This window comes from Ammodytes marinus (assembly GCF_949987685.1).
Source record: "Ammodytes marinus genome assembly, chromosome: 3".
NCBI classification, from domain to species: domain Eukaryota; kingdom Metazoa; phylum Chordata; class Actinopteri; order Uranoscopiformes; family Ammodytidae; genus Ammodytes; species Ammodytes marinus.
This window is the reverse complement of record NC_137232.1, coordinates 14,568,280-14,594,508: the sequence shown is the minus strand read 5'-3', so window position 1 is coordinate 14,594,508 and position 26,229 is coordinate 14,568,280. Positions and strand designations below refer to the sequence as shown.

Below are 26,229 nucleotides of genomic sequence, written 5' to 3'. Positions count from 1 at the left end.
CAGGAAAAACATATCAGGTGTGAATATTTTGTAGGCCTACTTAAAAAACGAATTCCCTTTTAAATGTACCCGTTTGTAAGGAGCAGGGTGTTATTAATCACCTTGGCCGTGAATATACTGTACATACTCATTACACTTCTCTTTGCCACCTTTGATTTAGTTAGGGGACCTGTTTGTGCAGGAAAGGTGAGGTATGCAAGTCATGTAATCAAATAATATATATGTTTTTATGTAATGTGGAATTTTCGTTCTTTAAGTTTGGTATTATTTACACTAGTAATACTTGATTACATATGGCCTGTCCAATGCGTTTGTTAATAGCAGACAATAGTTCAGCTTTGTATCTTCATTCTATTCTGAAGGTTATTACAGAAAGAATTGTTCACATGTTCATTGGTGGTTATTGAAATCATGACAATGCATTTTTAAGACCTGTAGATAATATTTCTAGATTTATAAAATTAAAAAGAAACTGTCCAGTCTGTTTTCTGAAAACTTGACACTTCTGTAAAAATGAAATAAAGATTTTAACTGGTTTTATCCAACGTCTATATTTTGGGTTTGTAGAGATTTATTCAAACATCCCTGAAAATGTTCATGCTTGTATCTAAAAGTTCAAATGTTTTCTCTTTCACCTGGAGTGTCCAACTAAAGATAAACACTTTAAAAAAAAAAAGTATGGGATGACAAACTCAACTTCAAAATGATTTTTCATTTATTTACTTAGAACAAAACAATTCTCCATCTGCACATCAGACACGGAGACACAGAACTTAAGTAGCAATTAAAATAACACAAAAACAAAAAACAAAAAGTGAGCTATAATAAAAGTTCAAAAAGACAGATCTTTTACTGAACCGTGTCGTCCACGGCAACACAACCACCTGAGCATAAAAAAAAACAATTCTTTCAAATATGCTTTTTGTCACACGTCAGGTTCACTGTATAAGCATAATACAAAAAGTAAAAAGGACAACTTAATAATTGAAGACACGCATGTACTGATACTCTATAAATCACATCTGGGGCATAAATATCAAAACATTTTGAATGCCTTACTTTAGCATTTGTTAATCTGCTTAATTTACCAAATATGTTGGAGATAAATCGCATTGTGAAAAAAAATATATAATTTCACATTATTTTGTTGTTGAAAATCAATTGTCCCCTGGTGTGTGTTGCAAGCAGTCATGGTCTTGAGTACATGTGTACATAAGAATGGTGGACCAATCTTTGTCTTCGTGGCTATTCCCTCAGTTGGAGTGCTGAACGGTCGAGAAACACAGTTTGAGTGTGTACGGGTACGGGCCAGCTGAGGAGAGAGAGAGAGAAAAGAGACTTAACAATCGGACAACAATAAACATGATGGAATCAGACTTTTTTTTGCATCTAAAAATCATATTTACATCCTGGTTTAAAACTGGTTTCCGGGTTAGTCCGGGTGCCTGTGTTTGGGTGACATTAATAGAAACACTTACACAAAAATACAGCAACATTGCTTTCAACTTTATTTCTATAATGCAGATTATGTTCAGAGCCAATTCAAAGTCAGTTTCAGTACAGGGAAGTAAATATGATTTCTAAGTTTAAAAAGGTGCTATGAGGAACTTTAATATTTCTTTAACTGTCTAATTGTTCCTCTGATGATGATGATGATAAATGACATGTAACAGCAAACAAGACCATCAGTGCAAAGAATGATATTTTTATTTAGTTTTTCTTTACTCCTTTGTCATGGTTACCAGGAACAACAGCTGGCGTAGTAAAAACATCGCTTTTGTCCAAAGGTGGTGAAAGAATGAACACAAACTGAAAGTTCCTCAGAGCACCTTTAACGGACATTTAGATTTAAAAATAAAAATTATCAGCTGAATCATGTCTGTACTACTGAGCAGTATCAATGTATTTGTTAAAGTTACACAACATTTTTGGGAGTCATCGACCCTGTGTCATACTTCTCTTCTGAAATTAAATGTGTATTATAATAGAAAGATGGAGTCAGCGATTCTGGTGAACGCGTGTTGTCAAAATCACTTCGTAAATATGTGTGAATATCTTCTCATCGTCTGTACTGTGTGCGCCAGAAAAAAAGCTGGTGTTTATGCACAGCCTAGGCTCTGTACCGGGGTATGTTAATAGGCCCACCATAGCTCGCAACATGCCAGTTTAGAGAGTCTAGGCTGTGTATTAACTAGAGTTTTTTTTTATTAGACAGATAGCAGTTCATGAGGAGATAATCACTAATCTTCACAAAAATGTATTTTGTCAAGAAAGCGGTTTCCAGAATCACTGACTCCACCTTTAAGAATCTCCTCCACCAAAGAGGCTCATGGGAGTTGTAGTACATACTTGCGTTCTTCATCTGGTGGTGGTTCATCATGGCCAGAGCCTCCATGGCATCGCCGATGGTTTCCCACTCCAGCAGACCTGAAGCGCTGCGGTCGCTGGGAGCTGCGCCACCTGGTGGTGAGAGGGAACAAGGTTACAATTAACACACTTTCCACATATTAACAAATAAGAGACTTCATTCATTCAAAATTTATTTAATCTAGATTACTGACAAGAGGCTCTCATTGTATACAGCGTATGAGGGTTCCAGCAGTAAGATTTACAAAAACAAGCGATTTTTTTTTTTTTTTAATTGAATTAATCTAGATTAAATACATTTCAAAGTAACTGCATGTTAAAATTATACGGTTGCTTATGTGTGCTAATGCTTAAGTTTAAAGGTGCACTGCAGTATTCCACAATCAAAGCACTTACTCTTTCCTGTGAACATTTTGACGTTGACCGGAGGCTTGACACCAATCTCATCACAAATCTGAAGAGAGGAAAACATTCATTATTAGGCTCTGCATGCACAAACATAACTTTTAAATTTCACAATACTCCTTTAAAGCGTTCATGATATATTGCGTTCACAAGAAAGGCTCTAGTCTTCGGCTATCTCCGACACAGATTAAAAACATGGAATTACCGCTAATTCGGGTGTTGTGGGTAGGTGCAGAGCACTCAGAACCTATATCTGAAGATCAAGTGGTTCACGCTACCGTTTACTTTAGGAGGTAGGTATCGGTGAAACTATATGCTTTAATAGTTTCACCTTCTTAAACCTCCCGTGTAGATATAGTTTTAATGCAACACTCTATACACATATAGTGGGGCGCCTGGCACTCAATCGTATAAAGTCAATGCAAAAGTTTCTTTTTCACTTTTAAAATCGAAGGTAAAAAGACACCAGATCCCCTCCCCCACCATCTTCCAAAATGGCCACAATCGAAATACGTTTTTGAAAAGGGTCTTAATTCAGGTCAAAAAATTTATTTGGTCTGTTTTCTTGACACTTGAACCAAAATTGTTCTATAAACCCTTACTTTCATTTTAGAAGTAAAAATTAAACTTAGGCATCAACTTGAAATGAGAACAATGAATGACCCATACATAGTCCCCTCACTAAAAGCCTTATTTGCCCTTGTGCACCGACCTGATTGAAGATCTCTGGCGTGACGTCTGGTTGTGCGTTGAAGAAGTGCAGCACTTGGCTGGGGTGCTGGATGCGGTTCTTAGCGGCCTGTTCCGGGGACGTGAAACGGTTGTTTCTGGATCCGTGGAAGTCTTTGAAACTGCTCGATCCGTCTTCCAGCTCGTAGCACTGACCGGGAACGATGGCCTGCTGCTTAGACACGCTGGAGAAAGGGCAGAGTATTCATGTTAGGACAGAATGGGGAAATTATTATTATTGATAAAGGTGAGGTATATATTAATATCAGAGATGGGTTAAGTGATGCATTATTTTATTTGTTGTATTTTAGTATTATAGTTTTAGCCTCTTTGCTTTAATTCTATCAAACTTTGAATCTATATTTTTTTTTAAGCGTCGGATGAATTTTAGCCTATTACAACATTAGGAAGAGTTATATCCACCCCTTATCAAAGAGTTAATCAAGTTGCTTAAAGCGTAAGCTGTGTTCAGTGCCGATTGGAGCAGTAACACTTCAGTTTGTTAGGCCTAAAACCTACATCACTACCATAGCACCATTTTGGTTCATCTGCACAAAAGGCCTCAGTTGTTATGATCTGCTACTGAACAGAATAGCTCACATCTAGCAAACGCTTCGGACGATGTGGTTGGCCCCCCAAAAAGGTAGCTTCCTCCACGCCGCAGGTCTCAGTGCCCAGCCATGTCTCTTTAGTGATAGCTAGTGTATGAGTGAGTTTGTGGTCTGTGTGTGTATGTGTGAGTATGAGTGTGTATGTCTCTGTGCATGTCTATGGGGGTGGGAGGGTTGGGTTCTTTTAATTTTCTTCTCTTGATTTTATTAGCTTTTTTTTTTTCTGTATTTGTATTTGTTGTAAGGCACTTTGAGCTACTCTTTGAGTATGAAAAGCACGATATAAATAAAAATTGATTGATTGATTGATGTGAACTCACCAGACGTTCATTCTCTGTCCGCAGAGGAAGTTGTTGTTGAGGTTGTTGATGGCGCGGTCGACAGCGTAACAGTCTCCCATCTCCACCATGGCGGCTCCAGGCTTACTCTTCATGAACTTCACCTACACACAGACGAGGCAAGATTTAAAATAAATAAAAAGCGTTTCAATATATAGATGATATGTCTCCCTCTGGTGTCGAGACATGGAAAAATACTGGTTTGGTTTTAATGCAGTCTGAATTTTTTAACAGTTTTTTTCCTTTTAACAAAAACTCACATCAGATCCATATACCATGTCATTTATTGGCTACATGTGCATTTTCTTACCACATAACATTTTTTAAAATAATTTTTGTAGAAGTTTAAGTTTTTTTTAAATAACTTTTTTTTGTCGTGGTTGAATATTTGTTTCGTTAGGTTTGCTATGTATTTGTTTATCTTTAAAAATGCCAATGAAGAAAAATCCTTTACTGACCCGCTCCACATTGCCATAGAGACAGAACATATTGAAGACGCGGTCTGCGTTCATCTTGACGGGGTCCAGTCCGTAGAGCATGACGACGGGCGACTCAGCGTGTCCTCCATACTCTCCGGGGGGAGGGGGAGGCGGCCCGTAGTTTGGCCCGCCGCCGTAGCTCCTTCCACCCCCGCGGCCTCTCATCGGGGGGCCCATGCGCCGGCCCTCATAGGGAGGGGAACCATAGCTCTCGTCATAGCCATGGTAACCACCACCTGAGAACAAAGCAGAGGACAGTGGTCATTTTGGAAGCATTTTTAGATTTAGTCTCAGGAAAAAATTCAAAGTCAGTCAAAATTCAGTCAAAATGTTTTCCCTCTTTAAACTTATTAAATTAAAAGATTTGTATTGCTTAAATCAGACTCTAAAGTGAAATAGCAAGAGATATATTTTATTTCCTTTATTACAAATTCTCGTTTGTGTGAGCCTTACCATACTCTGGAGGGTGGTCTCCGAGCAGAGCGGGCTGCCTTGCGCGCTTGTTGGGGTTTGCGCTCACATCATCTATAAAGATCACGAAAAAAACAAGTTAGATAAACAGAAAGATAAAGATAAAACCAAGTCACTCGATAAGTATTGCTACATTTTTATAAATAAAGTTAGTACGTTCACACAGACCTGCACTGCCTCCATTGCCTTCAGCGTCACCATCTGTACAGGAACACAATCAATCAAACAAAACATTAAGAGGAAGCCAAGTTAATCTGAAAGGTACTTCTTCCGGGCAATTATAAAATCATCCCAGTTAAACCGTCCTTATTTGGGAATTATTTCAGGATATATGCAGACAAAAGTTGATTTGACTAAATTAAAATGTGGATGCAAATGACCAACCATTCTGAAAGCATTTTGGCAACTTAAATATCAGAACGCAGAAGCAAATCTTTTGAAAGTTCGCAAAAAAGTAAAAAATAAAGTGTGAATTAAGATTGGTCATGGGTCAAGCACATCCTTTTTTTTTTTTTAAATTACATGTGGAGTCAGTTTTTATGGAGAACGCTTGTTGTCAAAATCCCTGACATCCTGAGTAGATATTCACCAATTTTGACACAAAGTGATTTTGAAAACAAGCATTCTCCAGAATCGCTGACTGCACCTTTATACCCCAGGGAACCACACATAGATGAGTTTCCTGAACTGCCAAATGGAGAAAGAGACAAAACATAGCGAAACAGACATTTAGTAGATTTAAAGGAACTTTGAAAATGCCACTCCGACAGAACCACAACCACCACCCTCCTCCAGAAAAAGAGCAAGATTGTTTATTGCCTGTGTCAAGGAGAAAAACAAAAACCAGGTCATGTTGTCAGTCTTGTGTGGCGATGTTGGGTGCTGGGCTTTTGGGGTCGTGTGGTGCTGTGCCCCGAGGAGGGTCTCGATTTACTTACTGCAAGCTTACAGCAGTCCCACCACTCTCCACTCAATTCATTTCAGCCCAAACTTCTAGCCTGTTCCTCTTATGGGGGGGGGGGAAACAACTTCCTGGTTTCGATTCCTGGTTAAATCAAGTTGAAACACCCATTGGTGGGTTTGTAGGCAGTTTGGCGTTTCCATGGCATTTTGGAATAGTCCGCATAGCAACCCACTGGTAAGGTTTGAAGCTTCCATAGCACATTGCAGTTGGGAAGCTGCTGGCTCCTCTTAGCCGCAAATTGCCAAACCTGCATCACATGGAAGGCGTTACACACGTTCTAGAGACTTTGAAATATAAAAGAAAAAAAACTGTACTCAAATTGTCTAGCTAAAACAGGGATGCATGAAGTAAGAAACCCAGAGGAGAGGTAAAGAGAAAGTAGCCAGGCGAGACCAGCCTGATCTCACGATAGCTTCATATTAGTTTCCTTCAAGCGGATCAGTCCGGATTTTCTCCTATCTCTGTGGGGCCTGGCCCATTCGGTTAGTGGAAGGCAGCCCTTGATTGGTTCTTTTAGTTGTTGACGTCAATATGGAGACAAATAAACTCGTTAGATATGGCTGGTCTCACAAGGCTAGACTGACCACTAAAAGAACCAATAAGAAAGCTGCCTTCCACTATACGTTAGGTCGGAACACAAGCCCTGGGCATCTTTTGACCAATTCGTCCGCACAGAAATTGGAGAAAGCCCAGACTGAGTTGCAGGAGAGAAACAAATGTGAAGCTCAGACATCAGGTTGGTCCCACCAGGCTAGTAAAGAGGAGAGAGAGAAAGCTGAATTCCATGTGGAAGAGAAACACACATATTGGGGTAAAACCAAAAAATGGGCATGACTTTTGAGTGTGCTTGATAGTGTTGTCAGCAGTGTCTTATCTTCATCAGTCGCCTTGTGTGGAATCCAGTCTGACTGGCTACAGCTTGGATCAGTTGGGACGCCGTCAAGAGCGAGTGTTTTTGTAACAAGCGTCATGGACAATGCGGGCCCATATCAATACAGGTACGGGCCGTGCGTCAACTCAGTCAGTATCAGTAGTATGCATCAGCTGTTGTACTGTCACTACCGTCTGTCAGTTTGGGTGGAATGCTGTGTCTTCATCAGTCTCGTCGTTGCAAGGTGTGGACAAAATGGCGGGTTTTGTAGATGCAAAAAAAAATGCAAGCTTTGTTTGGTCTGCTTTCAATGTGTCTGGGGTAACGACTGGAAGAATGGGGATAGGGACCAAGTGTAGCTCAGTGCCCCAAATCTCCCTTTAGAAGTGTGCGTTGTTGTTGTTGTAGCAGTTTCTTCGTGGCACTTGGAGATGAGATTTCGTGAGTGGGTAAAATCAGTCCTATACAGCGCCATGTCCCAGTGTGTCTCATTGGGAATGATAGTGGTTTGTGTCCTCAGTGGAGACGTGGAAACTGGTTGAGATGGTGGAGGTGGTTGTTGCGTGGTGTTGTCAGCATGTATCTGTTTTTTTTAATCACTTGCTGAGATCCCCGTTTGATTAGGAAAAGATAAAGCGTTACATAAAAGTTGCAGATAAGCCCTTTCGTACTGATGCTGGTCCATGCCTCTGGTGTCACCCCAGGACAAATCACACGTCAACATTACAGATAAGATCGTCTGTCTGACAGTCTGACAGGTGTTTCCTGGGACACGACTTTCTAGGTTTATAAACCAATTTCACTTTTACCATGTTAGGGTTGGGCGGTATTATAATTCAAAAAAGGTATTTAAACATAGCAGCGGCATTCTATTAATGATCGTCATGAAGAAAAGTGCCGTTTAATGCTTGGTGCATGTCTCTAATAAATGAGTGTCTGTCTCGCAGAAGCACCGATACCTGTGTTTTAAGATTTCATCAAAGTGATGACAGAACTCCTGTAAATGACGAAGGCTTAACTTGTCAAGTAAACAACCTGTCAAATAAGGACAAAGCTACATAAACTATGCGCTCATACTCACTGCTGCTTCATTGTGTCTAGCATCTTAAATATAAGAATGCAGCTTAACTAACAAGTAAATTACATGCAGTGATTATGTGGCAATGAGTTACATTGATATTTGTTATAAGTGCTGTTCAGTAAAAATGAATATTTGGCGAAAGTAACTTCATTGTGATAAATTCAATGTAATCTTATAAAATGTAGTGTTAGGACCTGTGGCCACCAAACACCCATTTTCAAGGCAGAGTGCTCATTTTGCTGCGCTCTGTGTGTGCACCAACGGCTGGTCGTTCGGAAATAAGAGACATTGATCAGCAGCGCTTTTCCTCAAAAGTTGGGACTGTTTTTAAGATAAAGCGCTCTGCCTAAAAATGTGAAGCACGGGGAGCGTTTAAACGCCACCGCAGGCAGTTTTCTCTATGGTAGGCGCACTGGCATAGAGAATGCATTGCAGACAGGTGCTCTTCCTTGAAAAGCGTGTTTGGTGGACACGGCCCCTTAGGCCAGAAACTAAAACAAAGGCTACAGTTGATGCAGAAATAGGTTTTACCAAACGTCTTACAGTGTACGGGGGGGAATTTGGGGAAGTTTAAAAAAAAGGGACCAGAAATTGGATATCGCCCAACCCTAACGCATGACGATAAATGAAAGGCTTCAGTAAACTGTCTGGCAGTTTGTCAAAATGTTTGACTTGATCATTTAAATAGTAGAAGTGAGACAGCGGAAAAGACCAGGATCAGTCATAGTGGCAAAGAGATTGGTTTAAACATTGAGAAAGTATTGCATTGTCTTCATCAGCGTATCTGCCAGTCAAACATTTGCACTAAGTTTAGACAGACAAAAACAAACAGAGCTTTACTAAGTGTGTGCTACTTTCTCAATGTTTGGATCTTGCAATCAGTACCAGCACCTGATAACTGTTAAAAACATTTAGTGTGGTCGTAGAACTAAGTTAATGCACTTTTCACCCCAGGAGAATGATTAAATGCAAGAATGTGCTGGTGTGATAAGAAAGGCAGGAAGAACCAACTGGTTTTTCTTCTTGATGAGATAAGTCATCAGGAATCCTAAGAGCAAATAATTAACTCATCACTCAGGGATGTGTCGTCCCTCGGCTGTTTGTCCATCAGACAATAGTCTTTCTGTTTCCCGTCTCCTAGAAACTAAACAGAACACCTGACTGGGCCTATTGTGGAGAGCAAGATTTGACGCTCCACAACTACTTTTACAACTGGTATAAAAAAAAGTAAAAATAAATACATTTTGATACCTATTCTGAACTTTAATTAAAAACTTAAGGCATATATCTACATCATGCCAAAGTTGTCACCCTATTCAATAAATAAATGTTTTAAAAAGTATTTATCAGATATTTTCAAGTACTAACTTCTGCATAATATCCACATGTTCTACCCATTACGGTTTGCCTAATCAACCCATGTTTAAATGAGAATTACATTTCATCTTTCTATAAATATGTTCCTGCCATTCTCAACACAACTCAATATTTTTGGCTTTAAATACTTAAGCCGGAATTGTGGGCAATAATTTTTTATTTCTGGTGTCACTTAAACCTAACCCAAAAGCGTCACTCCTGAAAGTAGTGCGTATCGTAAAGTGCAAAGGTCTTTACCTGGTGCACCCAGGTTGGGGTTTGTGTAGTCCCAGGTGTCTTGGTCATTCTTGAACACATTCAGGCGAGTGGGCTGAAGAAATACATACATATTCATATTAATACAAGAAGTTTCAACCTGGCTACAAAATATTTAGGTGAGAATTGTGATTAAGTTCAAAAGCAAATACGATCCAATATCATTTTCTCACGACTTAAAAAAAAAGAAAAAAGAAATAAATGTGATGATCGCAGGTTTTCATTTGTGTCAGTATTTAATTAACTGCGTAACATTCCTGCAGCGTTATTGTATTGTGCAGGTGTTCGTGTTGCGTCGTGCCCACCACACCCTTTCAAATCAAAACGTTGAGCAGTTAGAATAGTGTGTAGTTGGGGGCGCTTTTAGCTCAGTTGGTAGGGCGACCCCCCACCATGGGCCTCAGCAGATTCCAGCCCGTGGTCGTTCTCTGCATGTCACGCCCCTCTCTGCCCCATTTCAACTCTGTCTCTACACTATCAATAAAAGCATAAAAAAAAATGCCAAAAAATATCTTTAAAAAAAAAAGAAAGAAAAAAAGAACAGTGTGTAGTTGATACCTTGGCGTACTCGATCTTCAGCGTGCAGCAGCCAGAATAGATGTCTGCTCCGTTCAGAGAAGCCTTCGCTCGCTGGGCGCTTTGCACAGAGTCAAATGTAAACAAAGGGTTAAGGAAAACACAGCAAACTTCATCTTGACGTTATCCCAACTAAACAAAGAATGCAAAATACCCACATAATGCCCATGTTATTCATAGTTGCCATAGCGCATTGGTGCAAACTGATTGGAGAAGCGAAAGGTTTGGCTGCAAGTTTTCATTCCTAAACAGCAAAAAACAAACCTGGCTAAAATTCAATAAACTGAGCTGTCTTGGTTGGAATTGTAAACTTGCAGAAATACCGGCCCTTTTAATACCCACTGCTCCAGGGTGTAAAGGTTATTGTAAAACCCCAAAGCAGCACCTAAAGAACATTGTAAAAATACACATATGCCTCAAGATATTTTTTTGCACCCGTGTATGTGACATATTTTAGAATCTTGTGTAAAACAAGATATCTGTCCATTCCGGGAACAATAACTCATAAGCAAAGTGTTATTAAAACCTTAACGATGCATCTTTGCTGTGGGCATAAGGCAGACAATGGGCTACAACCTCATTTTGACTGTAAGCAGACATCCTCTTAAGCTCCACATTGCTTTCTACTGTATGTGCATCGGGCTGTGAGACGAGAGCACAGGGACCGTCTACAAAGGGAAACACCCAAGAGAAAAATATTCAATCCCTTCACTCTGATACAGTGCAGTTATTAGTGGAGCTTAGAGGACACCTGGATTCAGTAAAAATTTATTTGGAGCAAAGATGCATATTTTGTGTTTGTCATTATGCTTGCGAGTTATTGATCCCGGAAGTTCAAATCTGTCGATATCTTTCTAACTTTGCCGCAGTCTTGAACTGTCAAGTTTATTCTCAAAGTGCATAATTTAAAATGCATTTGTGAATTCCACTTCTATCCATTCAGTATCAGAACTTATTTTTGTTTTCTGTTGTGGACATAAAACCAGCGTCAGAAAAGCACCAATAGAAAAGGATATTCAACCATGGCCTGGACGCCATTCTTCCTGAAGATGACTATTCTCTGCACCGGCCCACAGTTGTTGCAGATCGTGTAGAGAACATCCTGTGAAAATATAAAATAAAATAAATTATTAACACTACAGACACAGATGGAGGCAAGTGTGTCAAATCAAAGTGAGGAAATCAACACTGTGGCAAATGGAAATGTGGCCTTGATTTAACATGCAAATGAAGGCAGAGGTGTAAAGTTGTTAGACAGCTTTCTGTGATACCAGTATTTGATTGTGTTCGAATCTCAATTACCACTACAATTTATTTGGGACCAGAACTTTATCCAGTCTTGTCTGTTATGTTACATTCAAATCCACAATATACATACGTTTTTAGAGCAGTAATTATGTTTTTGCTGAATAACTGAAATACAAATAATAATAATGTTTTTGTCTTCAGTAAATCAATTTCTTTTGATTTATGGTTGGGCAAAATACATGAAAGTGGACTTTTAATTAATACGGGAAAAATAAGTTACTTATAAATTAATTAAATTACCGGTTCAACAATAAACCACAGAAAGGCTGCCAATCTTTACAATACAGAAGATGAACCATTTGCAGTTTTTACATGCGTTTCGTGTGAATCACGTCTGCTTGGCTTCAGCTTATGCAACAGCTAGACACTTTAAAAAAAATGTCTGCACTGTAATTTCAGCTTTCACTTTAACAAGGCAGCATGTTTACAACAAAATGACAGCTAGTAATTAAGCGTCAGGAGAGCAGTAAATTAAAAACACTGAACACAAAAAAGTAAAAAGTAAAATACTGAATGGATTTTGGCAAAGAGCAAAACTGAATAATTCCGTTTAAAACAAACAGTATCGACGACATTTTAACAAGTCACTCAACGCAGCCCTGTATAGAGTGATCTACAAACACCACTATTCGGTGTGAATTAAAGGTGGAGTCAGTGATTTAGGAGATTGTTCGTTGTCAATATCGTGAATATCTCCTCATGCTTCGCTACCCGTCTGTTCTGTGTGTGTGTTAAAAGAAAAGAAAATCCAGTGATAACAGAGCATAGACTCTCTAAACGGGTGTGTTGCTAGCTGCGGTAGGACCCCTTGGTTAACATAGCAGTTTACAGAGCCTAGGTAGTGTGTTCAGACGAGACAAGATTTTTTCAGCACACACACGGTACAGGTTCGTAGTGGATTGTGAGGAAATATTCACTGATTTTGAACAAAAGGTGATTTTGACAACATGCATTCTCCAAAATCTGACTCCACCTTTAAAGACCTAGCATCATAAAAAAGGACCCCAAACTCCCCACACATAATGCCTAAATGGTTGTATTTACCGAGGTGATGGGGTAGATTGGGTTCATGATGGTGAGCAGGAGGACATTGTTGACGCTCCTGGAATCGTCTGCGTCTCCCGGCCGTGAGATCTTCTGGCTGGTGGAGTAGTTTATGAACGCCGGATGTCCTGCGATGTAAACCTGGTTGTCCGCAGCGTAGGTTACAGACGTGGACGCGCCGTTCATGTCTTCGTATTCCACCAAAGCCTGACGCTTCTTGGGCATCACCACCACAAAGCTGAAAGAATAAAAAAAAGGGCAATTATATTCAGGACTTAAGAGCCATTTCAATTTCGTGTCTATAGCCATCCATAAGACTCATGAATATATGTTGATATATACATACACACTTTAAACACCATAGCTTTTAACATGAACCTAGAATACCAATTAATTTATCTAATGTTCATTAAGCTTATTCATGTATTGTGCTAAAAGTTAGTCTGTACTGTGGGAAGGGTGCATTAATTTTGGTTTTAAAAATACACATTTTTACACACAAATTAAGATTATTTTTCCTTCTTACCTGATTGCTCCAAACTCTTGCAGCGCCTCCACCAGGTCGGCCTCTGTAACGCCATCTACCAGCCCGCGGACGTGAACCACCACAGACGGCTGGGTTTTGTGCGGATCTTCATATCCCTGTGTAGAGGAAGACCATTATTTTCTAAGTCCATTAAAAAAAATCTCAAATGTGCCTCTTGGGACCGTACAATCTAAACAGCATAGGACACGTCTGTCACCAAAAGAAATAATGAAGACAACACGATTGACAAACATGCAATAGTCATATGATGAAAAAAGACTAATTTTAAATATATACATTTTCTGCACATATCATGTAGTGCACTTTTTATTTTATTTTATTTTCTTGTCTGACCAGGCACAACAGATTAAAAATCACTTAGATCTTGTATCCCCAATGCCACAAGAATTGTTAATACCATGTAAACGTATATACAATGAAAAGGGAGAAAGTGTTTTGCACTAGTAGAAAGTATGTAACTTAGACAAGAATGCCCTCAGATTGTATTACTGATCCTTTTCGTTTCACAATTTGAAGCAAAATACTTTACCCCAGGCTACTAAGGTCAGATAGCTTAGATAACTTTTGGTGTGTACAAAAAAAATGAAATAATAAATATTTAACCACACATTACAGTGGCTGGGTTGAGATATTTACTGGTGTTTTTTTTTATAAAAACCTCCAGACCAGTAACAACATAATACACTTCCAATGCTAGCAAGAAGCAATTGGCAATGTTTAAAGGAAATAACAGAAGAACATGTATCAAATCAGACAATTAACATGTGAACAGATATTTTGGCAATGACCTTCAGAATAGTGATAAATGCAGTTAATGTTAGTGCTTTAGAAGTTGAGATTTTAGGTTCAGATTATATATGAAAAATAAAACTCATGTCGAGATCATGGTGATTAAAGCCAGTTGTATCGGCAGACAAGGTTTGGTGAAATAAACACCCATGTGTACAATTAGGACGCTTGATTTATACTAGAATTAAAGAAGACATTATGGTGACAAAATAGTCAAATCTCTCAATTTAGTGCTTTTAAAAACGACGTTTTGGCCTGCAGTGGAGTCCATATATTATGTGACTCGTACAACTATACTGGTCGGGTTAGTGGGTTCAGTTGGGGGAAGGGCCTAGTTAATTAATTTGGTGCGCATTGTTTTAAAATGTGATAAGCTTAACTCCAAATCTTTTAGGTTTCATAAGATTTACAATAAGACTAAATAACAGCTCACAACACACATAGCATTGGCTGATTTGGAGCTAGCCAGCATGAACCTCCTGATAGTGTGTAGCTCAAGGTTAGCACGACGATGCTAACCGGTACCAGAACAAAGCCTAGCTAAGGCGAGGCCCAACCGGGAGAAACCGCCCTAATATAACGCCATCCAGATCCAGACACACTGCGCAGGTACATGTAGCTCGAAATGCGTCACAGTTAACCTCACGTGTATAATATGTGATCATTATACAAAAAAAGTGCTGTTAATATCCACGCATACAAGGATCTAACGAGAGCTAGCTAACCAACGACCAATTTTTTTTCTCTCCCTGCACGCGCATCTGAATCGAATGAACCATCTGCCACCGACGAACCCAGCAACCGTTTTAACTACTTAAACTAAACTAATTTTGAATGCCGCTAGCTTTAAATACTTTTAAACCTCACCGTGGACATTCCGTCGGTTTTCTGCCTCTTCGTAGCCCTGCCGTCTTCGCTGTAGTAACGGCTCGTCGCGGTAGCCATGTTGTCCGGTTTAAAAAGGATGGTGGTTGTGACGATCAACTGAAATGGACGGAATAGTCAAGAAAAACGATGGTCCTCTCTCCACGCCCACTACAGCGGCAACGCGCGCTGTGATTGGCTTAGGCGGCTGTCAATCAATTTGTGACTTGAGTAACGGCCAATAGGTGAACAGCACGCGAGGACAGGCTTCTCTCTCAAAGGCGCTGTATTACTATCTTTATCCAACACTGAACAAAGCCTCTTAACTGTTCATTGTTCAAATGACTAAAATGTGTGTCTAGTTCAGAATGTTGACAGTTTCAACTGAGCTGAGTCATGACTTTCTAAACATTCTGAGGCAATGACAGGCAAGAGGCCTTCCTTCCTCATTCCTTGTTTATCTAAGAATAACCTATGTTTATCTTATTTTACTGAAATACAAAGAGCTTTATTTACATGAAAGTTCAGCTATGTGCATTCGTTCGTGCCTCCACATTTGACAGACGACCATGAACAAGTTGTGCAACTACCTTTGGTCAATTTTAACTCTGCCTGTACTGTGTATTTTACCAAACAGGCATTGTATACATTTAATAAACAAAAAGGCAGGGGTTGGGGTTATTACTTATTTTCCCTATACTTGATTGCTTTCAGAATGGGTTAGAACTTACAATGTGTTTTGTAGTACAGGTTCACCTCCCAAAAAATGTAATGTTTTTTTAAGTCTCCTTTATAGAATTACACTGAAATACAATAACAGCACAAGCAATACACTACCGATACAATTGAAGATATATTTGGCAGTAAAATTCAAGTCTATTATCAGGACAAGTATAGGATAAAACCATATTTTAAATAGCAAGATAAAAAAAATAAAATTACGAGATCAAAGGTTTGTTGAAGAGGTTTATTCAAAAATAAAACTGCCATTGTCTTACCATATGAGCCAGGAACAGAACCAAACTGTTAAAGCAGCCCTTACAGAAACCAAACTGAAGCAACTGTATATATTTTAAAATCAGAAGTCACAGGAGGAACAAATCTGAGATCCAACACACGTGGGGGGGAAAAATCTATTCAACACAGTGAAGGAGCTGGTCGGGTTTGTAAAAAGGGCAGTGCATCACAGACACAACAGACAGTAGGAATGTGACTTCATATGTAAAGGCATGCAGGCCAGCAACTGTCTCCTTGTGACAATTCACGAGTGACAACAAAAACTGCATTTGAACTCAAATCAATTTGGAGCGCAATACATGAAAATATTTTAGATTCAGAAATTTGATGAGCTGAGCGAATAAAGCAGTTTTTCCAACGCAATGTCCTCCCTTTCAAGAACAACATCCACCGGGCCGATTATCCACTGTATGTTACTGTCTGATACTGCCCCTATCACTGCTAAAAGTCGACTGCAACATCCAGTATTACCTTTGCACGTACATGTGTTGCTTCATACACTTACTACCCAATTTCTGAGAAGAAAGATGGTCTAAGCACAATTAAAAAACAAAATATTTCTGTGTGCTACACTGACTAAATCTTCAACAATCTGAGGCTGCAAGTAGACTACAGTCCTGGGGAGAAAATTAACCCTTAAAGACACACACACAAAGTACAAAAAACAGCTGCTGTACGGCTGTAAAAAGCAGGCAGGGATGCAGGGGTTTGACGGTCTGTCTCTTAAGGAGAGCTGTATTTTGGGAGGGGGTACGGGGAAGGGGCGCTAGCTATCTGTCTTCTTCACTCAGTCCTGGGCCGGAGTAGGGCTTCGGTTGGGAGTAGCCGAACGGGAACGACTGAAACAGAAACAGAACAAAGAAGAGTTAGAATGCCACAGGGGAGGAAGGAAAAGTTACCAGGAAAGGAATCCCACATTACGGTTACACACACACACCTTAATACAGGTTACAAAGCTTGTGAAAGTTTTATGCATGGGCGCTCATATTTGTTGACCGAAATACCTCTGACCGCTCAGTCCAAGATCATTTCAAGAGCCACCGTTTATATTCGTAGGTGTTAAGCGTTTTATTAATCAAAAAGGTATTAATGTAACATTTAATCCTCCAATCCAAACAGAAGCCAAAAACAGATGGAAACTCATCCATACGATTCCCAAAGAATGAACTCTAAATTTCATTTCACTTAACCATTATTCATACTCGAGAGATCAATTGAGGGGCGACCCTCATTTACAATGATGTCGAGTCATTGCAATGTCATTTAAAGGCCACCATTTGATTTGGTAAAAGCAGCTTATGGTAATGACTGTTGCAACATGTACAGCACAAGGAAAAAATAAAATAAAAATTGTGACAAAGCATCCTCAAAGATATCAGCAAATTAAAACTACTGTTGCCTTTGTCTCTTTCTCTCTCTTTCTTCCATCCACACTCTCACATGCAAACACACACATTTAGACTCGGAGCATGCTTGTTAAAAGGCTCAACTTTAGCTCTATTAAAAAAAAAAAAAATCACCAGTTTTCACCAGACTACATCAAGCCCTTTTTGCACATTTCTTGAGCTAGTCAGGTTTTTTTTTTTGGTTTACATTTTTTTGGTTACCTTTGGAGACAGTGGCCGAAACAACAAGTACAGAGAAGCGAAGGATGAACAGACTGAAGGACGGATGACTACAACTTGGAGAGACACTGCGCTGGGAGGCTCTTGAAGACTGATCTCTCGTCAGCTGTCTCTCTCTCTCTTTTCTCTCTCACTTTCAGAAGCTAAGACAGAGGCTGTAGAACTCTGGTAGGTAGTTGGGTAGATACGGGGGTCTGGTAGGTAGGTAGGTAATGCATTTAAACTCTGATCTGTGTGGGTAGGCCAGCCCCCTCTGGTAGATTCTGAAGGCTGTGTGGCTCTAGTAGACTCTAGTAGAACGACTGTATGTGTGTCAATGGGCTGATCTCGTCTGAGCGTGCGCGTCGGTTCAACAGACGGTCACCCATTCACTTTTCGGGTATGTAGGTCGACCTCTTTCTCGCTGTGTCTAACACCAGATGATCTCAGGTCAGCGCTTAAGTCACCCTCCCGCAGCACGCACACACCGCCAGCCGACAGACCCTGGGCCTGGGTTCAGCTGTGGTGTCCACATCACGCTTTAAAGAAAATATGAAAAATAAACAAAACTGTGCGGCAAAGATGCTTAACTTAAGTCGTTTTTGTTTTTCGTTATCTAGCCAAATACAAGATAGGGAATTGAGTTAAGAAATTATAACATTTACAAGGCTAAATCTGACCAACTCTACCTTACACTATGAATCCAATAGACAAAATTATCTCTCTTGCTCTGTCAGCCTGAATTTATTAATTTAAAATAAATAAGGCTTCACCTTGGGTGGGTGAGATCAAGGAAAGCAAGAGTACATAGAATATGGGTGCATCCAGCTAGTCTTACACTGAAAAAATATATAAACGCAACACTTCTGAGCTGCAAGTTAAAAAAACATCAGTTTGCTATAATTTCAGCTAAAATCAAAGTATTGCGTTTATGGTTTTAATCAGTGGAGCTGCTTCAAGTGTGACAGTCTTTCATGTGCTCTTGGCTGATTGAAGTGGAGATTAAGATTAATAATGATTAACTTAATAAGAGCACAATAGAGATGTCTATCTAACATTTAATCTTATACTTATAGCAGACGGAGGGCACCAAGTCACTCCCTCTCTCTCTCTACACTATGGCAGTCAGCAGAGGCAGAAGACATGGTAGATTCTCTCTGTTGAGTCGGTAGACGGATCTCGCTGGTTGTCCGTCTCAACGTCGCACGGAGGTCATATTGTGTCAGCAGGGCGGTCCCGGTTGGAAATAGACTATTTTTAAAAACAGCCATTCCTTTCCTGTCTAAAATGGAACACCTAGCTCTGGCTCACAACAAGAACACAACTGACTTCTCTCTTCAAACGTAGTCTGCTGTCTGAATTTTATTTATTTGAAAGTTGCTATTCTAAATGGACATATTATCTAAAATGGCGGAACTAGACCTTACTGGTACTTTGTCCTTCTAAAGTGAGACCTACGTCTACAAGGTCTGGCTAAAAAAATTAAAATGTTGGCTGGCTGGATTAAGCACTAGTGAAATTCTAAACTACACCCTGTTTAGTGAATGAGACAGATCTAGACTGAGGGTTTACCTGACTCTCTTGTGGTTGGCTGCCGGAGTTCGTGATCGCGACCGAGAGACAGAGCGTCTTCTTGGAGGCGGAGAGGCGGAACGAGACCTGGAACCGCGACTGGAAAAAGAGAAACATTTTATATTTACATTTTACTTCAGTGACTCATTAAGCTTCTGCTGAGATACATAAAAGATCTTTGCAAACGTAATCAGAGGGGGATTATGGTCACATCTCATCAGTGTCATCGTACATTTTCTTGCATGAAGTCAAAACAGCTAAATCATTGATAGTGTTGAACTGGTTTATTTAGCTTTTTGTAAAATGGTGCAGAGGTCACGAGGAACATTTTGAAAAGCAAGAAACCGATGTGACAGCAATAAATGTATGCATTTCAAAGTTTTTTGCCTGTCTCACTCTACAATCAAAAGGGACAGAAGGATTTGCAAACAGAAAAGCACATAAACAAAAAGGTGTAATTATGATTCGAAAACCTGCATCTTACACAACACAACCTACCTTCGCACTGGAGTCCTGGACTTGGAGCGGGCTGGGGAGCCAGACCTAACGTTACGGGAAATAGAGTTTAAGTAGAGCTATAGGAGGGAACCATGGCAACACCTGAGGCCTTAACGACCGCAGTGAAGCAGAGAAAACTGCACACATACCACATGTACTTAATTGATCCCTTGGAAAGATACAAGCCTGCCTTGCACTCAGTCACATTGTGCTGTAGAACTGAATGAACTCAACCCTAGTTAGGAGCAGCTCTTGCATATCTTTATTTTTTCCTTTTCAAAATCCTTCCCAATGTCTGTTATGATTTTTTTTGACATTTTTCATGCTTTATTGATAGTGTTAAGAGAGGTGAAATGGGGTAGAGAGAGGAGTGACATGCTGAGAACGACCGCCCAACTGAGCTAAGGTTGCCCCCTCTCTTGCATATCTCGATAGCAATACATTTACAATGAAGTTTTATTTTTACCTGCTCCTGCGTCTGGAATAGGATGGAGAATGGCGACGGCTCCTGAGAAGAAGAAAAATATCACAAAAAGAATGAAACTGTCGGCCATTTATCATTTCTTAATAAAAAATAAAAAATTGTTACACCAAGTTAAGTTGCTTTATTTCTCAATAAATACAAAGCTAAATTGAAATTTATCTTTTTACATATCCCCTCTTAAAGTTTATAAACTTCGGAGGGGGATGCTTGCACAGGGTCAGCCACAGTACAGCCCCTCCTTTTCTTTTACTATAATACGCATGTTAATAATATTCTTTAAGGATAGAGGACTAACAGTTTATAACCGAGAATTTAACCACACAAAAAGTGAAATAGTCCTTTAGATGGCAACTGGGTTTGCTGTGTTGTGACCTCCGCTCTGTATCTTGCACAGTCAAACTCAGGCTTATTTGGTTTGTGATGCTCAAAGAACCAAAACAAACTGGATAGTCAAGGTCTTAAAAGTGTTTTTGGATGAGTCATGCCAATAAAACACTGACACCTGCGTATTTATTACCATTGTTAACAGACCAGAACTGGTATTTCCTGTTGGTTTAATGAGGTGTGTCCTTCAATTGGTGTCTGGGTGTTTGTGTGCTGACCTACCGGCTGTTGCTACGGCTGCGGGAGCGAGAGCGGTAACGACGCCCGCGGGAACGGGACCTGGAGCGAGATCTAGAACGGGAACGAGATCTGGAAGGAAAAGAAAAAACATGTTTAGATTCAAATGAAAATCAGTTTGCTGGTTAACGGTTGTGTGTTATGAGCAATGTGAAGTCATGTCTTTGGAGTAATCTAGTGAACCGTATAACCGGTAAATTCTGTCTTCTGCTTTGACAAGAGAGCAAATACTAGTATTGCAACTCATAATGCTATACTACACTACATTTTGTTTTTCATATGCAACATCTATTCTTGGCATTCACACCATGGACAATAATGAATATAGCAGAGGTCAAGAAAGGTCACTACAATGAATACTTTGTGTATTCTAAATGTAAACTCACACAAATAATACATCTGTAAATGTATGTGTGTATTTGTTGGGACTGCAATATGTCACTCAAAATAGTTAGTCAATAAAGTTTTACTTTTTGAATCACAGCAAGAAATGATTGTATTATCTTTATGTTTGTAAATAACATAAATAACTTTGTTTGTTTTTCACACAATAAAAAAAAAATATATATATATGATTAAGTATAAAATTAACCCTTTCAGCCATAAACACACACAAACAAATGAGAGCGTAATATTGTACCTGCTGCGCCGGCCGCCTCCACCGCCCCCCCCACCTCCTCTCTTGCTGAAGCGGTAGCAGTCGTAGGCGTAGTGCCCGCGGTCGCCGCACTGGTAGCAGCGATCCGCCGGGTCAAATTGACGTCTGCTTGGGCGCCCGCGGCCTTTCCTGGACATTCCTGTCGACAACTCCACACGCACACGGGAGCCACACATGATCCTGGGGAGGACAGAAGGTTCAGTGATGCAGGAATAAGGCTGGTAGCTTAAATAACCTAAGTTAAGCTACTTTATTAGTCAATGGTTGGTTACATTGAAATTTGTCTTTTCGCATATCCCCTCCCAAGTAACCACACTTTAGAGGGGTCGGAGCACAGGGTCAGCCATAGAACAGCGCCCCTGAAGCAGTTTGGGGCCTTGCTCAAGGACACAATGGTAGAAATGGTGGGCACCATAGACGTAATCAGGGGCGGCCTTAACGATCTGGGGGCCCCTTTCAAGACCTAGTGTGGGGCCCCCCACTTTATTTTATTTTATTGATTTATTTAAATACATATTTCTTGTGAATGCTGCCTGCAAAAGAAAAACAGATTGTAGAATCCAGTTGGTTCGTACACGGTTTATGAGATGATGAGCCACTGGGTGCAGACTCTTAAAGGGCCCCCCCACTCGTACCTATCCAGTCAGGCACACTGACTTTTCCGCACTTATACAATTAATGGTAAAAACATATTAAGGAAGTCAGTGTTTCTCAAAGTATTTAGGGATACTGTGGGAGGGACCCTGGTCCTTGTTGGGGGGTCCGGGGACATCCCCCCGGAAGAAAATGTGTGCCTTTTGAATTAAAATGCATCAATCTGTTGCACTTTGAGGGGAACATTTAGAGGCTATATCAAATCCTGAGATGCAGAAGGAACATTATTTTTCAGATTTTTCTTAAGCAGGCAGCACTCTTCACTAAAAACAGTAGATTGGTCTGCAGACTCATGTTCTATGGTGGAGAGACTCATTTCAACAGATACAGGTTGGATAGCTACTTTTTATGAACAGTATAGAATTTACACATAGAAATCGTATTCCTGTATGTGTGTGGGGCCCCTAAAGGCTCACCATGAAGCCCTTTAGACAGAGTTACTAATGCTGTTTTCTTATGCTTTTGTATTTCTCCCCTACTAGTTGAGGGGCCCATGATGATTTATTTCCTTATATTAGGGCCCCCCTGAGGTCCCTGGGCCCGGTAGCTAGTTAAAAAAAAAAAAAAAAAAAAAAAGCCGCAACTGGACGTAATACCAGCCTCTGCTAGTTTTACAACTAACACCCTCCTGTCCGGTGCCAGGGATCGAACCAGAGACCTCATGGTTACTTGTCGGCCACTTTTCCTCTAGGCGATTCTACCAACCTAGCAGACTACTTTTTAATGTAGTATCTGTTCTTAATGTCTTATAATGTCATACCCCTTCCCCACCCCACTTTTTTTTCAATTGAATTTTTTTGTTTAAAAGCTAGATTTTAAATGTATCTAAGAAGAACTGTACATTTGGAAGCAGTTAAAATTGTTAATATGAGAATAATCTTGGAAATAATTAAAGATCCTAGATCATATTAAACCTAAGTTTGACTGTTTTATTAAGCCTGTTACTAGGCAACACACACACACACACTTTACGAACTAAACAAAGCCTAGACATTGTTGTTGATTATTTCCATTTCGTCTAAAGCTACGGCCTTCTACCTAAGTAGCTTTCTTTGCTTGTCAGGTCGCCATTGTAAATAATAACTTGCCTGTAGAAATAATAAAAGAAAAAAGAATAATAAATTGGCTTCCATCTTTTTTTCCCCTAAGGAATGTGTCATTATACTCACTTTCCATCCATTCCCTTCACGGCGTCTTCTGCGTCTCTGGGGTCTTCAAACTCCACAAAGGCAAAGCCCGGCGGGTTCCTAGCAACCCAGACGGTGCGCAGCGGGCCGTAGTAACTGAACGCGCGCTCCAGTTCCCCCTTGGCCGCTCCGTTACCAAGGTCACCGACGTAAACTTTACAGTCGGTGTTCCGGGAAGAACTCCGGGACGATGACGAATGGTGGTACGACATGTCCGAATCTCTGCTGGCAAAAAAGCAGAAACAATCATGAAGTAAAGCCATCACAGTTAGTCCATTTATCGATAGAAAATATCCGCTCCTCTTACTTATCACGTCCTCCGGGCATTTTTCAAGCAAAATTGAACGTCTTTCTGAGGAAAAAAGAAGTGATTACAAGACGTCAAATTGAGCTCTGTCAGTATTTTTTCTTTAATGACTAAATCGTGAGTTGGTTTATACCCCAAAAAATATTGCTAGTAGTTGCAGCATTACATTTATTCTGCAACATTAACATTTAAAGACAAACAAACATTGCTTTAATTTGGCGGGTCCCTTCTTCCACAAAGACAAGTAATTCCTCTCTACACACGATAATCATAGCTGTTTTTTTGATTTTAGATATTTCTTCATTTATAGTAAGATTTACTATCAACCAATTTGTGGGGAGAAAAAAATAATATGTTTAGGGACCACAGGTAAGTCAAAGTTAACTAAGAGGAAAAGAACAAATCTCCCTGGATGTAGTACAGATTTTAATCAGCTGGAAGAATAGCTTCAGTTTAGAAGTAGTTAAGTGCAAAAATGTTGCCTCAGTGTGGACAACACTCAAAGAAATAGATCTTAAAAAAAGAAGTAAATCATGTCAACAAAGATACGAGAAAGAAAAAACAGGTGCAACAGCGCCACTGTGATACTGCCGCCTATTAACGCGCCAAGCACACAGCAATTTCCTAAACAAAGATAAAACGTGTCCGGCTAGTTATTTTAGAGGCACATAATCAGCTGTTTCAGTCACATTTACATTCACAAACACTACTGATTAATGGTGTTTGAATAACCGTCACTTTTAGCTTGTAGCTGGAGAGCCGTTGGTGCTTATTACTAATTAACTTGGTCTATAAGTTTTGAAATCGACCATTAGGCAAAACATATGTGTTTTCAATCAAAGTATCACTTTAATTGAAGTTATCCGATACATTTTTTACTGGTGATTTGTTTGAATTAACCAATGTGCGCCGATCAGTCTGCGCAGCTAGCCCCTCAGTTCGGACGGTCATTTATAACTCACCAAAACCTTAGTTTAAAAATTATTTTACGATGGCAGAGCATTTCATACACGACAATAAGAATATATAAGCACATAATATACATGTTGTGTGTATGTAGGTGCTGATATTAAGGATTTCGTCGAAGGCCTCGCTATCAGCCTGCTCATAAACAATGGCGACTGCACGCGTTACCTTGTTCCGATGAATCCCGATTCAGTCCGAAGCAGGGACGAACTTCAAACCGTTTCTAACCGAAATCTGTGTCGGTATTTCACCTGTATACGACTATTTACTGTAGAATTAACTCACTAAATAACATTAATTGGTCCTCCACATTTCCCTGGGGCAGGTTGACTGGATTAGCAACCAGCAACGGGATCCGACCTCGCGACCTGACCACGTGACATCCGCATCTGCGCACTGGGACTCAAAAAGGCGCATCAGAGGTGGACTTCCGGTGCTCACTTTCAAAATAAAAGAGCTATTATTGTGTAATAATAATTACTATTACAAATAATGTTCCATAGAAACACTAACTTTAGATCAGAGTTATTTTCCTCTTTTATGGAAACTACATTTTCCTGAAATATTAGCAGAGACAGTCGATCGGATTTAAAGGTGCAGTGTGTAATATGACATCATCAAGAAAGTTCTAGAAAGTTCTAAAATGCAACGCTCCCTGGGTAACCCCACCCCTTTCGAATAATAACAGAAGCTACAGTGGCCTTCAAGGACAAGAACAATTCTAAATTCTAAACAATGCACCTGATGACATTCCAACTATGACACTTTCAACATGGCGGCCACTAGCCCTTGGTCCAAGGTATGGAGAAATATGGACATATATGAGACCCTTTCTAAGGGAAAAAATAATAATTCTAAAAACTATTTTCAGCTATTATGCACTAAATTAAACGTACTTATGGATATTATAATTACTTTCTACAAAATCTGCTAGGAAATAAAACCCAAAATTCTACACACTGCAGGTTTAATAAAATCCTCATTTCAAAATAAAAGAAGTTCATGTGGAGATTTAACAGATAGTTTACTACACTTTAAATGAACTATTACATACTTTTAAAATAGTGTGTGCGGTATATTTTCTTGGTCCTTTACTCAGAAAGCCGGCGTTGGTAGTTAGTTGATGGAAGAAGACACAGTTGAATGCAGATGAGGAGGTCTCAGGAACAATTCTTTTATTTAAGCAACAAAACTCATCCTGCAGTCAAAACGAAGCCAATAAGAATTTAAAGTGTTTGTAGCCAAACAATTAATATAGGTACCTACACAAAACCAAAAGCTATGAAAAGTTCCTTAGTTTGGCCCCCAGAGGACATCCTGAGTCTAGTCATCACCTAGAGTCGATATGTCACGTTGGCCAAGAAGTCTGATTCAGCAACTTTTAAGACAATGCTGATGATGATGATGATGATCAGGATCAATAAACTACTGTTAACTCTTAGCCAGACTGTCTTTGATTAACTCACAAGACAGTCACCTTTGTGTGAAATTTGAATGATCTACAGGTCAGCCTTGAGGGTTTCCTCACTCAGGCAGCTGACATCCCTGACTTTGCCCCCTGCCAGATGAGGCATTGTCTTTGTCC

The 26,229-nt window shown here is 39.8% G+C and overlaps 2 protein-coding genes across 7 annotated transcripts; both read right to left on the bottom strand.

The window, feature by feature from the left end:
* Positions 1-692: 692 nt before the first annotated feature.
* On the bottom strand, positions 693-15,196 carry LOC307248770 (heterogeneous nuclear ribonucleoprotein L-like). Of its 2 annotated transcripts, XM_080025268.1 has the most exons (15): positions 15,080-15,196; positions 13,403-13,518; positions 12,877-13,114; positions 11,541-11,626; positions 10,507-10,603; positions 9,931-10,003; positions 5,569-5,601; positions 5,383-5,454; positions 4,909-5,165; positions 4,433-4,554; positions 3,485-3,686; positions 2,764-2,821; positions 2,350-2,460; positions 1,407-1,445; positions 693-1,312 (listed from the first exon to the last, which is right to left on the bottom strand). In XM_080025268.1, the coding sequence occupies exons 1-15, from the start codon at positions 15,155-15,157 to the stop codon at positions 1,254-1,256; spliced, it is 1,641 nt and encodes a 546-aa protein (XP_079881394.1). In that variant the 5' UTR covers positions 15,158-15,196; the 3' UTR covers positions 693-1,253. The 2 variants fall into 2 exon arrangements, with proteins under 2 accessions (XP_079881394.1, XP_079881395.1); XM_080025269.1 differs by lacking the exon at positions 1,407-1,445.
* Positions 15,197-16,029: 833 nt separating this feature from the next.
* Positions 16,030-25,026, bottom strand: srsf7a (serine and arginine rich splicing factor 7a). 5 transcript variants are annotated; one of them, XR_013844806.1, is made up of 10 exons: positions 24,813-25,026; positions 23,679-23,723; positions 23,354-23,596; positions 21,513-21,710; positions 20,858-20,944; positions 20,234-20,275; positions 19,768-19,812; positions 19,270-19,368; positions 17,701-18,236; positions 16,030-16,932 (listed from the first exon to the last, which is right to left on the bottom strand). XR_013844806.1 is itself a non-coding variant. In XM_080025272.1 (9 exons), exons 2-9 carry the CDS (start codon positions 23,696-23,698, stop codon positions 16,881-16,883), a joined length of 786 nt encoding a protein of 261 aa, XP_079881398.1. In that variant the 5' UTR covers positions 23,699-23,723; positions 24,813-25,026; the 3' UTR covers positions 16,030-16,880. The 5 variants fall into 5 exon arrangements, 1 of the variants encoding a protein (XP_079881398.1); XR_013844807.1 differs by having other exon boundaries at positions 23,354-23,593; XR_013844808.1 differs by having other exon boundaries at positions 23,679-23,719.
* Positions 25,027-26,229: the final 1,203 nt, after the last annotated feature.

What these genes read in the sequence shown, in the direction of transcription:
- LOC307248770 (XM_080025268.1), bottom strand. Translation starts at nt 15,157, where the DNA reads ATGGCTACCGCGACGAGCCGTTACTACAGCGAAGACGGCAGGGCTACG. An exon ending in CAAGAGTTTGGAGCAATCAG is followed by an intron (nt 13,115 to 13,402) that starts GTAAGAAGGAAA and finishes TTATTCTTTCAG; the next exon opens with CTTTGTGGTGGTGATGCCCA. An exon ending in CAAAATGTTCACAGGAAAGA is followed by an intron (nt 2,461 to 2,763) that starts GTAAGTGCTTTG and finishes TCTCACCACCAG; the next exon opens with GTGGCGCAGCTCCCAGCGAC.
- srsf7a (XM_080025272.1), bottom strand. Translation starts at nt 23,698, where the DNA reads ATGCCCGGAGGACGTGATAA. An exon ending in GGAGGCGGCCGGCGCAGCAG is followed by an intron (nt 20,945 to 21,512) that starts GTACAATATTAC and finishes TTTTCCTTCCAG; the next exon opens with ATCTCGTTCCCGTTCTAGAT. An exon ending in CGCAGCCGTAGCAACAGCCG is followed by an intron (nt 20,276 to 20,857) that starts GTAGGTCAGCAC and finishes TCTTCTTCTCAG; the next exon opens with GAGCCGTCGCCATTCTCCAT.